We start from the raw sequence: 13169 nt of genomic DNA, 5'->3' as shown, positions 1-13169 counted from the left end.
TGGGGACCCCCACCCTGAAGGGTGTGTGACCAGCTGCAAACAGCCATCATCCCCTCACCCAGGCGGGCTAGGACCCCCAGTGGGGACCCACCCTGATCCAGGACATCCTTCAGGGCAACCCAGCCGGACCCCACCCATGGACCAAGCCTCTACCCTATACAGTAAAAGGGTAATATGCCTCCCAGCACCGGGATCAGTGGAGCCGAGAGGCCTTCCGGCACCGGGATCAGTGTGACGGGGGCAGTGCCCGAACCCCCTGATCGCCCTGCGTCTCTGTGTGTGACAGGGGGCAGGGCCACAACCACCCTATCCACCCTGCTCTGTTCGTGACAAGGGAAGGCGCCCCAACCCCCTGATCGGCCCTGCTCTATCTGTTCCCTAGCACTTATCACTGACATAGTACATATTTACTCACTGATTTTATCCATTTTCCCCCAATGTAAGCTCCAAGTCTTCTGTTTATTTGCTGTATCCCCAGGGCCTAGAACAATGCTAAGGCACTTAATAAATACATTTTTTTCAACAAATTTTTTCCAGATTGTTACAGCAAGAATGCTCTTCTCATAAAAAATCTGATTTGCAAAATATTTTGGAAGAGTAAAGTCACAATAAGTTTACTCTAAAAGTTTGGTGTTTCAATGTCATTTGCTACAATTGCAGGCTTTCCTACTCCTTGAACTCTCAGCTGTGAGATGAAACTAACATTTTTCCAACTTTTACAAATCTACAAAATTTCAGATACCTTTTCTTATTTCAGAACTATTTTTTTTATCAACTGTTACAGGACTACTACACTGGGAAGCTGCAATACTGTTTCAATTTAATCAGTGTTTCATTTCACTTTTCCATACAGGAAGTGAATACTTACTTGACTATGCCATATCCCAGACTGACTATAATGACCAGGATTCGAGCCAGTGAACGTTTAACTGCTGAAAGCAGCTCTGCAAGGATCAAGGCACCTTGGACTATGAGAAAGAAGGGGGAAAAAGTGCTGTAAATCTAGGTTTGAGAAAAGGTGCAATTCTAGAACAGAATATAGATCTCTAACACTCTTCAGAATAAGCACTGGTATTAGTTCTACTAAAAAAAAAATACTTCTTCAATTTTTACAAATATATAAACTGATATAATCTTATTCATAATCTTTTTTTAAAAAATATATTTTATTGATTTTTTACAGAGAGGGAGGGAGAGAGATAGAGAGAAACATCAATGAGAGAGAGACATCGATCAGCTGCCTCCTGCACATCTCCTACTGGGGATGTGCCTGCAACCCAGGTACATGCCCTTGACCGGAATCGAACCTGGGACCTTTCAGTCCGCAGGCCGACGCTCTATCCACTGAGCCAAACCGGTTTCGGCTTATTCATAATCTTATTGCTATTCTTATCTTGAATAGCAATCTGGCTGTGTTCAATTTACCTTCCCTCCTTACCCCTCACTTCACTAAAACCTCAGCAGAATATTTTACCCTACTTGGACAGTTCATAGCAACTAGTAAATAGTCTCTCCATTTCTTAAAAAGTGTGAAATATAGCTATCCATAGAAAAGTACAACACACCCAGCTTTCAATTCATTTTCACATCTACTATTTTTCAGGCCCTTTCAAAGACCAGGGAAATATTTAATTAGTGTAACTTGTAACAATAATTACCAATAATTAAATGATCTGAAGAGACAGAACTGAAGCTATCATAAAAAACTTCAGTACAAAACAGTTTCTGTCATCTGTTCACCTTACTAAACTATAAGCATCCTCTTATTTTCTTGGTACTAGTATATTTCACCAATTCTTAGATGTATCCCACCCCCATTTTAAATCTTTAAAATCAAAATGTCTCTTATAATCAATGGTACCTTAAAATTAAATTACTCACAGTAGTTAGTTTCTTAGATGTATATAATAATGGTGCCTTAAAAATCAACGGCAATGAAATTCAATGATGTTAACAGTCTTTCCCAAAAGTCACTACTTTTGTGAATATATTTTAGTAAAATTACTCCTAAATCACTGAACCTGCAAGTTATAATATTAAAAACAAAAGTCACAATCAAAGTTATTCTAATAATTAAATAACTGAAAAGTTAAACCTACTTAATAACTGCTAACCTTAGGAAAAACTGTCACGTCTCACCTGCTGATCATTCACAAATTGGCATTTTTTGATTACATACCAGATTCTCCTTTGTAGCGGATGTTCTGAAATTCTGCATAGAAGACAGCTTTCTCAAGCATTCCCAGGAAGATGACAGCTCCAATCCAAAACTGAATTCTCAGGAGATCTCTCCAGTAGCAGGCAGACCATGCCAGCCACAGAACACCAAACAGGACATACACAATACACATCACCATGAAAAACTGTCATAGAAGTGGATAAGAGATAAAAAAGAGGATTATGGCCAAGGGCCACTTTAGCATCAATACACACTCTTAACAAGATACAAAAAAAAAATGCATATCATACCTTCTACTTGAAAGATCATTATTTTATTTCTTTGAATTTTGATACTCACACACAAAATAATTATCTCCTCTTGAGCAGAGGGAGACTACCTAAGGGCTTGTTATCAAGTGCCTGCTTATCTGTATTAATTGAGCTTTTTCAGCTCACAATGTAAAATTATATAAATGAAGAGAACACTGAAGAAAAAAAGGTATGCCAAGGAAATGAAACACGACCAAGTGGGAAAACTATAAAAGGGAAAAGAATAAGAAGAAACATTGAACAAAGGAAATCTAAAAAGTGCATTAAGGATATTCCCATAGACACACACACACTAAAAAGGATGAAACTTCATCATTTAATTACTTTAAGTGGGATCAGAAACTACAGGGTTGTAAGAAGTGCCCTGCTTTGGATCCTTGAGAAGACGTGAGATTTGAAACAATCTTTGAGGTATTTTCCAACTCTACAATTCCACACATCATCACCTCTTCATTTTACAGATGAGAAAATGAGGCACAAAGGGGTTCACTGACACTCACAAGGTCACATTCTAGTAAAAAGTGCCAAAGTACAAGCACTATTTTGTGAACTGTTCAGGAATAATTCTTTAAAAAGGAAAATTGCCACAAAACATGGATACTCTTTCAAGTTAAACTCATTTAATGTTCAAGTTAAAGAATATAAATTCACTTACAATCATCAACGGATATTCTTCAAGTGTGAGGTATTCATAGGGGCCCTTCAATTCAACAGTCACTGCCAAAACACAGTCCTCAGAGTTAATGTGAACAATTCAGGATTTAAACAAAAACATTATCTGATATTTGTCTGATAAAAATTAATGAAAATTCCAGTGGGTCATTTACTTTTAACCATTTCAATTCTGGCGAATATTACATGTGTAGAGCACTTTGAAATTCACTAAGTGTTCTCATGGTTTGTGCTATGTCCTGCATATGTCTCCATGCCTCTGCTACAGTCAATATCTTAAGGGAAAAGCCCTTTGTTCCCATACTCACATCCTTTAAAGACTAGGTTGAATGTACTTCCTCCACAAACCTTCTATGAGCTGCCCAACTGGAACTTCCCCATCTCCTCTAAATTCCAAACACACTTCATATATACTTTTCTTACAACACAGCACTAATATGTTTTAAAAATTACAGGACTTCATTCCTTCATTCTGACTCCCTCTATCTGCTCTCTCTCCTTACCTATATTTTCATATTGCTTCTTATTTTACCTACTTCAGTTTTATATGACTTTGCTACATTAATATATCATTTCTAGAAGGTGCTTAATAACAACAGTGTTTAATGAAGCAGAACAAGTGAAGGTAACAAGTATCCGAAAGACAGATTTGATTTACAGAAACAAACCTATGACTACTTTTAAATTGTAATGGAAAAACTATTTGGATAAATTTTGTATTTGATTAACAAGTAAAAAGCAGTATCTATCTCCAGAAACACACTAATAAATGCCTATTCAACAAAAATATCCCACTCATTTTTTAAAATGTTTTTATTGCTTTCAGAGGGGAAGGGAGAGGGGGAGAGAGAGAGAGATAGAAACATCAATGATGACAGAGAATCACTGATTGGCTGCCTCCTGCACACCCACTGGGGGATCAAGCCCAAAACCTGGACATGTGTCCTGACCAGGAATCAAACTGTGAATTCCTGGTTCATGGGTCGACACTCAACCACTGAACCACGCCAGCTGGGCCCCACTATAATTTTTATCAGGCAGAAAGGATATGCCATTATTAAAAATGAATCAGGCCTGTGCACCAAAAGGTTACTGGTTTGATTCCTGGTCAGGGCACATACATAGGTGTTGGGTTTGATCCCCAGCTGAGGAACATACGGAAGGCGATCAATCAATATTTCTCTCTCACATCGGTGTTCTTCCCTCCTCCCCCACAACCCCATGAACCCTCTTTCTAAGCATGTCTTTGGGTGAGAATTAAAAATAAATTGGATCTAATACTTTTATGAATAAAAGGAGCATCCTAAAATAGCAATCATAAAAATGTCATAGCAGAACTGGTTTTTAAATCTATACCTTCTTAATTTAATAAAAAAGCAAATAAAATAATTAGCGAATATTTGTCACATTCTTTCCTTACACTATGCCAGAAGGTCAGTAAAATACAGCACATGGACCAAATCTGGCCATCCACTTTTTGTAAATAAAATTTTAATACAAAACATTCATATCCACTCACTTACATATTCTCTACGGCTGCATTCACACAATGGCAAAGTTAGGTAGTTATAGGAGAGAAAACATTTACTATCTGACCCTTTAAGAAAAAGTTGACTAACCCCTGCTCTATGCTAAAATAGAACTTAAGCACTTACTATATGATACACACTATGGAAAATAGGGGATGGTCAGATGTATAAGATGTTTTCTGCCATCCTAGTGGATTACCATCTAGAGGGAAGAGAGAGTTAGTTGAAAAGCAACACAGAGAACTGTCCTCTGAGACAGACCCAGAAGAATGAAATTTGTATTTTCCAGGATAAAGTAAAAAGCCATCCGGGCAGAAGAAATAACAAAGACAGGTGTAAAAATGCATAATATATTTAAAGAACATGTAGACTGAGACAATGAATAGTACCATATCATAGTGTTTTGATACAAGGCAACGAAAAATAAAATGGGACAACTTAGAGTTTTAGAAACCTTGCTTATAAATGTGGGCATTTTATAGGCAATAGGGAGACTTCAAAGGTTTTAATGAAGGGAAGAAAAATGATAAAACTGTTTTAGAGAGAAACTTTCACATAACGTAGTTTGGTCTATGCTTTAAGTTTCTTCTTAGCTCCAAACAACAGATGGATAAAACAAAAAAAGAATGTAAGCTAAAAATGTGTGTGTGTGTGTGTGTGTGTGTGTGTGTGTGTGTGTGTACAAAGACCAGATAATGGCATCTCAGAAATTCAAGAAGTTTAACATTAGAAAACCAGTTAATATAATGCATCACATGAACAGATTAAATGAGGAAATCTATATGATCACTTTAATACAATCAAAGCACCTGATAAAACTGAGCAGTCATTCTTAATACTAACAAAAATATACTTATTTTTGGAATAGGAAGGGATAGCCTTAACCAAACAAAGAATACATTTTTTAAAATCTACAGTTAACATGATATTTAACGGTGATATGTGCCAATATTGTAAGATAAGGATGGCCACCATAATTGTTTCTCTTCAATATTCTCCTTGAGAAAGCAGAGGAGGAAAGGAAACCGCAGAGAAGGAAGAAACAAAACAAAACAAAAATATTGTAAGAAATAAGAACAGTTAGTAAGCTACTGCAAAATTCCAGAAAGAGATGACTTCTATGAACTGGGCAGCAAGAATGGAAAGGAGACCATCAAGAAAAATTGAGACAGTTGACATACAAAATTATATTAGTTCCAGGTGTACACCATAGTAATATTATGATTTTGTATCTAAACTGTAATTGAAAAATAAATTTAAAAAAAGAAAAAATTTTGAGACATTAAATAATTACTGAAGTCCATTAATTTTTATATTGCCAGGTTTTGACTTGGTAACCAAGTTTTGACAAGTCATCTCTTTCTGGAATTTTGCAGTAGCTTACTAACCAAGTACCAAGAACATGATACTAATTAAAAATTTAAAAAGCTGGAGAATCAAATGAAAGAAAATGAAATCTAGAATCTATCATCCTATATAATAAAAGCCTAACATGCAAATTGTACCCTCAACCAGGAATTCGACCTGGAGTTCAACCGCTCACTATGACATGTGCTGATCACCAGGGGGCGGCACAGAACATGGAGGGCGTCAGCGATGCAGCACTGGAGGCGCTGCCGGCCTCGATGGGCCCCAACAAGAGTGGGACTGAGACAGGATGGTGGAGCAGGTGAGTGGGTGGCGCCAAGCCAAGGCAGGTGTGAGTGGGGCCAAACTGCCCCGCTGATGGCTCTGCAGACGGCGACCAGTGGCAGCAGCGGAGGGTGGGGCCACCACCCAGCCCCATGCACTGAGGGAGCCAGGCGGGGGGGCCAATGACTCAGGCAGAGGGGGACACGTGGGGACCTGGGTGCCCAGGTGCTGCCCAGGGCCCAGAGGTCAGCTGGGACCTGCCCTTCCATGCCAGATATTCGATCTTCGATTGCCAGGCAGGCCTAGGAACTGTACCCGTGCACAAATTTTGTGCACCAGGCCTCTAGTATATAATAAGAAAGCATATATGAAGTGCCTAAGACTGTTTCTGATACATCTTGAGTACAGAAAAATGTTAATTTCTCTCCCTCAATTTTTCTATGTCAAAATAAACTTTCTTAATTAATTATTTCCTCCCTGAAAGCAATTACACATGACTCACCATACATGGCACAACTAGATAATAATGCAAATGGTAAAAAGAAATGAAATGTACTTACTGGTAAAAAGATTACTCAGTGAATTTTCTTTTGATGATTCCTTTGAGAATGAAATGCCAATATGTACAATAAAAATGTATGGTGCATCTTGCCAAGTTTTCAATGGATCATGCATTGCCTAGAGAGAAAAAAGGCACTAAAACTTCAAGTCTTAAGAATTAAGAGCATAAGTTAATAATCCATATGAAAATTATTTCAGAATGTACCCAGAAACATGGTTGAGTCCTTCATGTTCATTCATTAAAACAATAGACACAACAAAACAAACAGGCCTATTGTACATATAATAAAATAGGTTAGATTATAAATTACTAAAAGGCAGGACATCTTCTCTCTTGTTATACACAAAAATCACATGTTTTACTTATTTATTTTTCTATAAGGAAAACCTCAACTAAAACCACTAAATTGAATCTCTGTTTAAGTAAGCCATGCTAGGACACTAGGTTGTATTTTTAAACATAAACATCCTGAACAAACTAAGATTATTTAAATCACCTAAAAAAATAACACCCATGATGACATCAGTGACTTAGTGAATTATAAACACCACTTCCTGAATCTAATTCCCTTTGCTCATGGTCTTTCCAAGACTACCAGAACTTCTGCTGATCAGGTCTCACATTTACATGAAATTTAATCTTGGCTGTTCTATGGGGAAAGCAAGAGTCACTGACACACAAAGTCCAGGAAGTGGAGTTACAGCCTCCACGTTTATGGAACCGATTACTTAGGAAGCATCCATTCCAAGGCCAGTTAGTTTGTGCATAGCCCTAGGAAAAAGTCTTCAAAGGATTTGTTGCTATATATTCTAGTATGGACCTTCAAAACACAAGAGCAAGACTCAAAGATAAAGAAGATGAACATAGAAAACGAATGTCTGCTTCTTTCTCATATTGCTACTTAGACTTGAAATTTATTACCGGATGGTCTTAAAAGGAATTTCTATCCAGAGACCAATGGGTAAGCTTCATTGCTCTATGAAACCCCTTAGAGTAGATAATAGATTTTGTACATTTATGCATTTTCCTGTGGAATCACAGCTTTTCTCAAATGCTCAAATTATCCTACAACTCAAGAAAAGGCTAAACAAAAGTTTAAAATTATAGTCCATATACAAATCCAAAGTGTCACACAAAGCAGATTAAATGATTTTTCAGCTACACATTTTCTAGATTATCTTAGTCAGTTAACATAAATGCCATGATGAATCATACATTTATTCCTGTCCGATGGTCCCCTTCTGACAACATTCAGGAGCAGTTTGTGAGAAAAATTTATAGCTTCAAAGTTGTAAGTATATCACTTCCTGTTTACCCATAATTAACTAAACCTTTACAGAATTTACTTCCTCATTAACCAATACAACTTTGGTGTAATACGCTGCTCTGCTATTAATTTCATGTATCTTAAAACTACCTCTTACCGCCCTGACTGGTTTGGCTCAGTGGATAGAGCGTCTGCCTGCGGACTGAAGGGTCCCAGGTTCGATTCCGGTCAAGGGCATGTAACTTGGTTGTGGGGACATCCCCAGTAGAGGAAGGGGAGGGTGGGGTGGGGGGGTGCAGGAGGCAGCTGATCGATGTTTCTAACTCTCTATCCCGCCCCCTTCCTCTCTGTAAAAAATCAATAAAATATATTTTTGAAAAACTACCTCTTACAATTTTCAAAAGGGACTAAATAATTCTCATATTCCCAAATTTGACGAAGTTTACATTTAATTTTGAATGATAGATATTTTGACACTGTAAAAATAACATTCATATGGCAGACACTTATTTATTATATTATTTAATGCCCACAATAACCCTATCAAATAGGTACCATTAATAGTTCTTACAATAGGTGTCCTTCAATAAGTGAATGGATACATAAACTGTGGTACAGGCAGAGAACTTCTATCCAATGGATAAGCTTCATTGATCTATGAAACCCCTCAGAGTGGATAATAGACATTGGAATATTATTTAGCATTAAAAAGAAATGAACTATGAAGCCACAAGAAGGCATGGGGAACCTTAAATGCATATTACTAAGTGAAAGAAGCCAATCTGAAAAGCTGTATATTATGATTCCAATTAATTAACGTTCTGGAAAATGCAAAACTATAAAGATAGTAAAAGAAATCAGTAATTACCAGGGGCTTAGGAGGGGGGGTGATGAATAGGTGGGGCACAGGGATTTTCAGGGCAATGAAACTATTCTGTATGATAATATAACAGTGTATATCTGTCATTACACATTGGTTAAAACCCAAACAATGTATAACACAAAGAACTAACCCTAATGTACTAAACCATGGACTTTGGTTGACAATGATGTGTCAGTGTTGATTCAACAATTATAAACAAATGTACAAGGATGGGTGGGGAGGGGGGATTCTGAGTGTGCATTTGTGGAGGGGGTTATGTACAAACTCTCTGCTTTTTGCTCAGTTTTGCTGTGAACCTAAAACTGCTCTAAAAGTAAGTCTATTAATTGAAAAAAATATTATGGTAAGTATATTACATTGCTGCTGAAATCAAACCAGAAAAGTGAGCTAATCGAATATTAAATCTTTTCTTAAGTGAAGGAACAGTGAGAGGCCCTTTCCTCTAAAAAACAATGTTTTGTCAGAGTAGAGGTACTGAACTTGTATCCCTTAAATAGGATTATAAGATATTTCCTTAGGTTCAATTTTTAGACATAATAATCAAAAGGCAGATAATGCTTTCACTTCTTTTTTACTATAATCTGAATAAATATTTCTAAGTATTACTTGTGATATTCAGCGTCATCTTTCAGCAATCTTTAATCACTAGGATAGGACTCAAGCCTTGAGTAGAACTTAAAAGTATATATACAGAAGGTCACTGAATAAAACACAATTTACAAATAGCTAATATGCATATAAATAAATGTTCAGTTTTAACAACCATTTTTTAAAAGTACAATTTAAACAATTTAACCCAACAAACTGCATAAAATGCTTTAAATTAAAATAGCCAGTTTGTTAGGAAATAGGGAAACTTGTCTGATTTTTTTTAAAATATATTTTATTGATTTTTTACAGAGAGGAAGGGAGAGAGAGAGAGAGTTAAAAACATCAATGAGAGAGAGACATCGATCAGCTGCCTCCTGCACATCTCCTACTGGGGAGGTGCCCGCAACCCAGGTACATGCCCTTGACCGGAATCGAACCTGGGACCTTTCAGTCCGCAGGCCGACGCTCCATCCACTGAGCCAAACCGGTTTCGGCTGATTTTCTTTTAACAACAAATTTCTACAATGTTTCTCTCCAGAGCACTTTGGCAAAACATAAAAAAAGAATTTAAAAATCATACAGGAACTTGGACCCAACAATTCCACCTCCAGGAATTTAGCCCAAAGAAATATTATAAATGTGCACAAAGATATAACTAGACAGCCCTAGCCAGTTTGGCTCAGTGGATAGAGCGTCGGACTGCAGACCAGAGAGTCCTGAGTTCAATTCCGGTCAAGGGTACGTACCTATGTTGTGGGCTCCTCCCTGGCCGGGGCCCTCGTGAGGCATATACAGGAAGCAACCAATCCATGTGTTTCTCTCACATTGACATTTCTCTCTATGTCTCTCCCTCTCTCTTCCACTCTCTCTGAAAAAAAAAAAAAATCAATGGAAAAATATCCTCAGGTGAGGAATTAAAAAAAAAAGGACATAACTAGACATTATGAATGTGACCTTACCCATACCAGTGAAAATCTGGAAACAACCCAATGCACATCAGCTGGGTGTTAATTATAAAAATCCCAGTAAAGTGAAATAGCACACAGACATAAAAAGGTGAAGTAGTGCTAAATGAACTAATTTGTCAAGTAAAAAGAAAAACTTACATAGCAGTATATAAAATATAATCTCATCTTTATTAATATGCGTACGTTCTGTGTAACCACAGGAAACGGCTAGAAAATGAAATTACAAAGGATTTTGTTGTTATTGTTAAATCCTCACCTGAGTATATTTTTCCATTAATTTTTAGAGAGAGTGCAAATGGGGAGTGGGGGTGGGAAGAAAGAAAAATATGTGGGAGAGATACAGCGATTGGTTGCCTCCCGCCACACCAGGGATGGAACCTGCAACCCAGGTACATGCCTTAACTGAGAATCAAACCCGCCATCCTTTGGTGCATGGGCCAATGCTTTAACCATTTAGCAATACCGGCCAGGGCACAAGTTATAGAAGCAAAATGTTCACCAACAAGAAACTGTTAAATGTAAAGACTAATATATCTACAAAAATATTCACTGCAGTGCTGTTTAAAATTACAAGAAAATGAAACACAAGTGTCCAGGATCTGTTAACAAATTGCAATGTATTCATAACAATAAAATACCATTCAGGCATTTAAATAATGATGCCATAAATATTTACTGAACCGGAAAGATGTCCAAGTTATATTGCTAAGCTAAAAAAGTTATAGTAATACATATTGTAAGATTTCTATTTTTAAGTAAATTAGATATAAATATGCACAAAGACAAAAGACAAGATAAATATATTTATAGTCTCAGTGTGTGGTAGTATTACGGATGATTATTTTCTTTTCATTTATGTATATTTTCTAAAATTTTTATAGTACTAAATATATACATATGAGCATTAAGAAAAAATCCAATGGACAGTCTCCACTTAAAAAAAAATTAATGAAGTCTGCCATGCCTTCTTATTTTTAGGTTAAAATTCTGTACAATTATAATAGGGGGAGGGAGGGTGGAGATACTTCTAGAATGGCAAAATAAGCACTCACCCATAAAAGCAACAAGAATATGGGCAAAACTATCAAAATTAACTTTTTTGGAACTCTGGAAATTCTACAATTGTTTCCTGAAGAAAAATAAATAACTGAAGAGTAATCTCAGTAAGAAAAGTAGCTGAATCCAGGAGAAAAAGCAAGCTTGTGGTGTTTTTGTTCACCCTAATCCTATGCCCATTCTAAGGGCCTTGAAATCAAAATGCTCACAACTGTAACAACTGTGAAAAATAGAAGTTTGGCAACCACTGGGGGGAAAAACAAGTTTGGAGGCCCCGTAAAACCCAGAGGTCTCGCAAGGTGCTGAAAAGCTCCATTCCCAGGGTTTAACATTGATATGGCCTCACTCAGCGGGAAGGACCCTATACTATACTCAGGGCACTCTCAAAAACACTTAGCAAGTGTGAAAGATCCTAGCTGCCCCCGCCAGTGTTACTGGGTGAGGCCATCAAGAGGCTGACTAAAAACTTAAAAAGAAAAATTGGAAATAAGATGTCCATAGGAGTTTTGAAGAGTTCTAAGCTATCCCTGGAAATCTAGAAGGTGAGGAGTACATGCAGGGTCGTGTTTGTATGTGTGAGACTGTGCACACATGACTAAGACCTGAGAAGACCCTACTCACTCACCTCTGGCTGATCTTCAGGCTCTGCACAACAAAAAAGTAAACGTCAAGGCAGTTTTAAATTGTGACAGAAGTCAGACATTAGGCCAAAAATTGCATGATTCCATTTACATGAAATGAAGAGAACAGGCAAATCCTTAAAGACAGAAGAATAGTGGTTGCCTAGGGCTGGGGGAAGGATGGAATGAGTGACTGCTAACGGGTATGCCATTACTTTTTGGGGTGATGAAGATGTTCTGGAACTAGATAATAACTGGTGGTTGTAAATATACTAAAAACTACTGAATTGTATGTTTTAAAAGAGTAAATTCTGAGATATGTATATGTCCTAATGAAGTGGTTAAAAATTAAAAGCTTCAATCAATTTTGTAAAAAGCATGACCCAACATGGGTAACTATATTATTTATTCTATATTTTTAACTGGCAAAGTTTTGATGAATTAGTTATTGTGAATTATTAAGTTTTTAAGTATATTTATAGACTTCAACCTATCTCACTTTTTCAATATCTCTTCCAGTTATATTCTATTATAAGATAATTTTAGGTGGAGTTGAAGATTCTTTCTTAAAAGTTTCTTCCTATTTACAAGTAATATTTGTGAAAAATAATATAACCGGAACCACTTCAAAATGAAGCTAGAGCTGCCACCCCAGGGCAATTGCCTTGCACATCTTACTCCTCAAATCTTTGGAATGGGCCAAATCAACACTATATTCTAAACAACTGTTTGCAAAGCTAACAGAAAGGCAGAGTGCCAGACTACCAGACTAAAAACTAAAGACATCCTTTAGAATTAGCACCACCATGTAGAGCAGCGGTTCTCAACCTGTGGGGTGCGACTCCTTTGGGGGTTGAACGACCCGTTCACAGGGGGCGCCTAAGACCATCGGAAAACGC

The 13169-nt window shown here is 37.1% G+C and overlaps 1 protein-coding gene across 8 annotated transcripts in view; it reads right to left on the bottom strand.

The window, feature by feature from the left end:
- TMEM87A (transmembrane protein 87A) overlaps positions 1-13169 on the bottom strand; it is a 47795-nt gene that overhangs the window by 17102 nt on the left and 17524 nt on the right. For 7 of the 8 annotated variants that reach the window (XM_006778058.2, XM_006778061.2, XM_006778057.2 and 4 more), the window contains 4 exons: positions 6884-7001; positions 3146-3207; positions 2180-2363; positions 869-968 (listed from right to left, as the gene is read on the bottom strand). In XM_006778058.2, coding sequence (XP_006778121.1) covers positions 869-968; positions 2180-2363; positions 3146-3207; positions 6884-7001 — 464 coding nt within the window. Of the gene's footprint in view, positions 1-868; positions 969-2179; positions 2364-3145; positions 3208-4817; positions 4894-6883; positions 7002-13169 lie in introns of those variants that run through there. The other variant, XR_001512190.1, reaches the window with a different exon arrangement.

Source organism: Myotis davidii, unplaced genomic scaffold (assembly GCF_000327345.1).
Source record: "Myotis davidii unplaced genomic scaffold, ASM32734v1 scaffold46, whole genome shotgun sequence".
Taxonomy (NCBI): domain Eukaryota; kingdom Metazoa; phylum Chordata; class Mammalia; order Chiroptera; family Vespertilionidae; genus Myotis; species Myotis davidii.
Note: the sequence above shows the minus strand (reverse complement) of the source record. Positions and strands in the feature narration are given on the sequence as shown.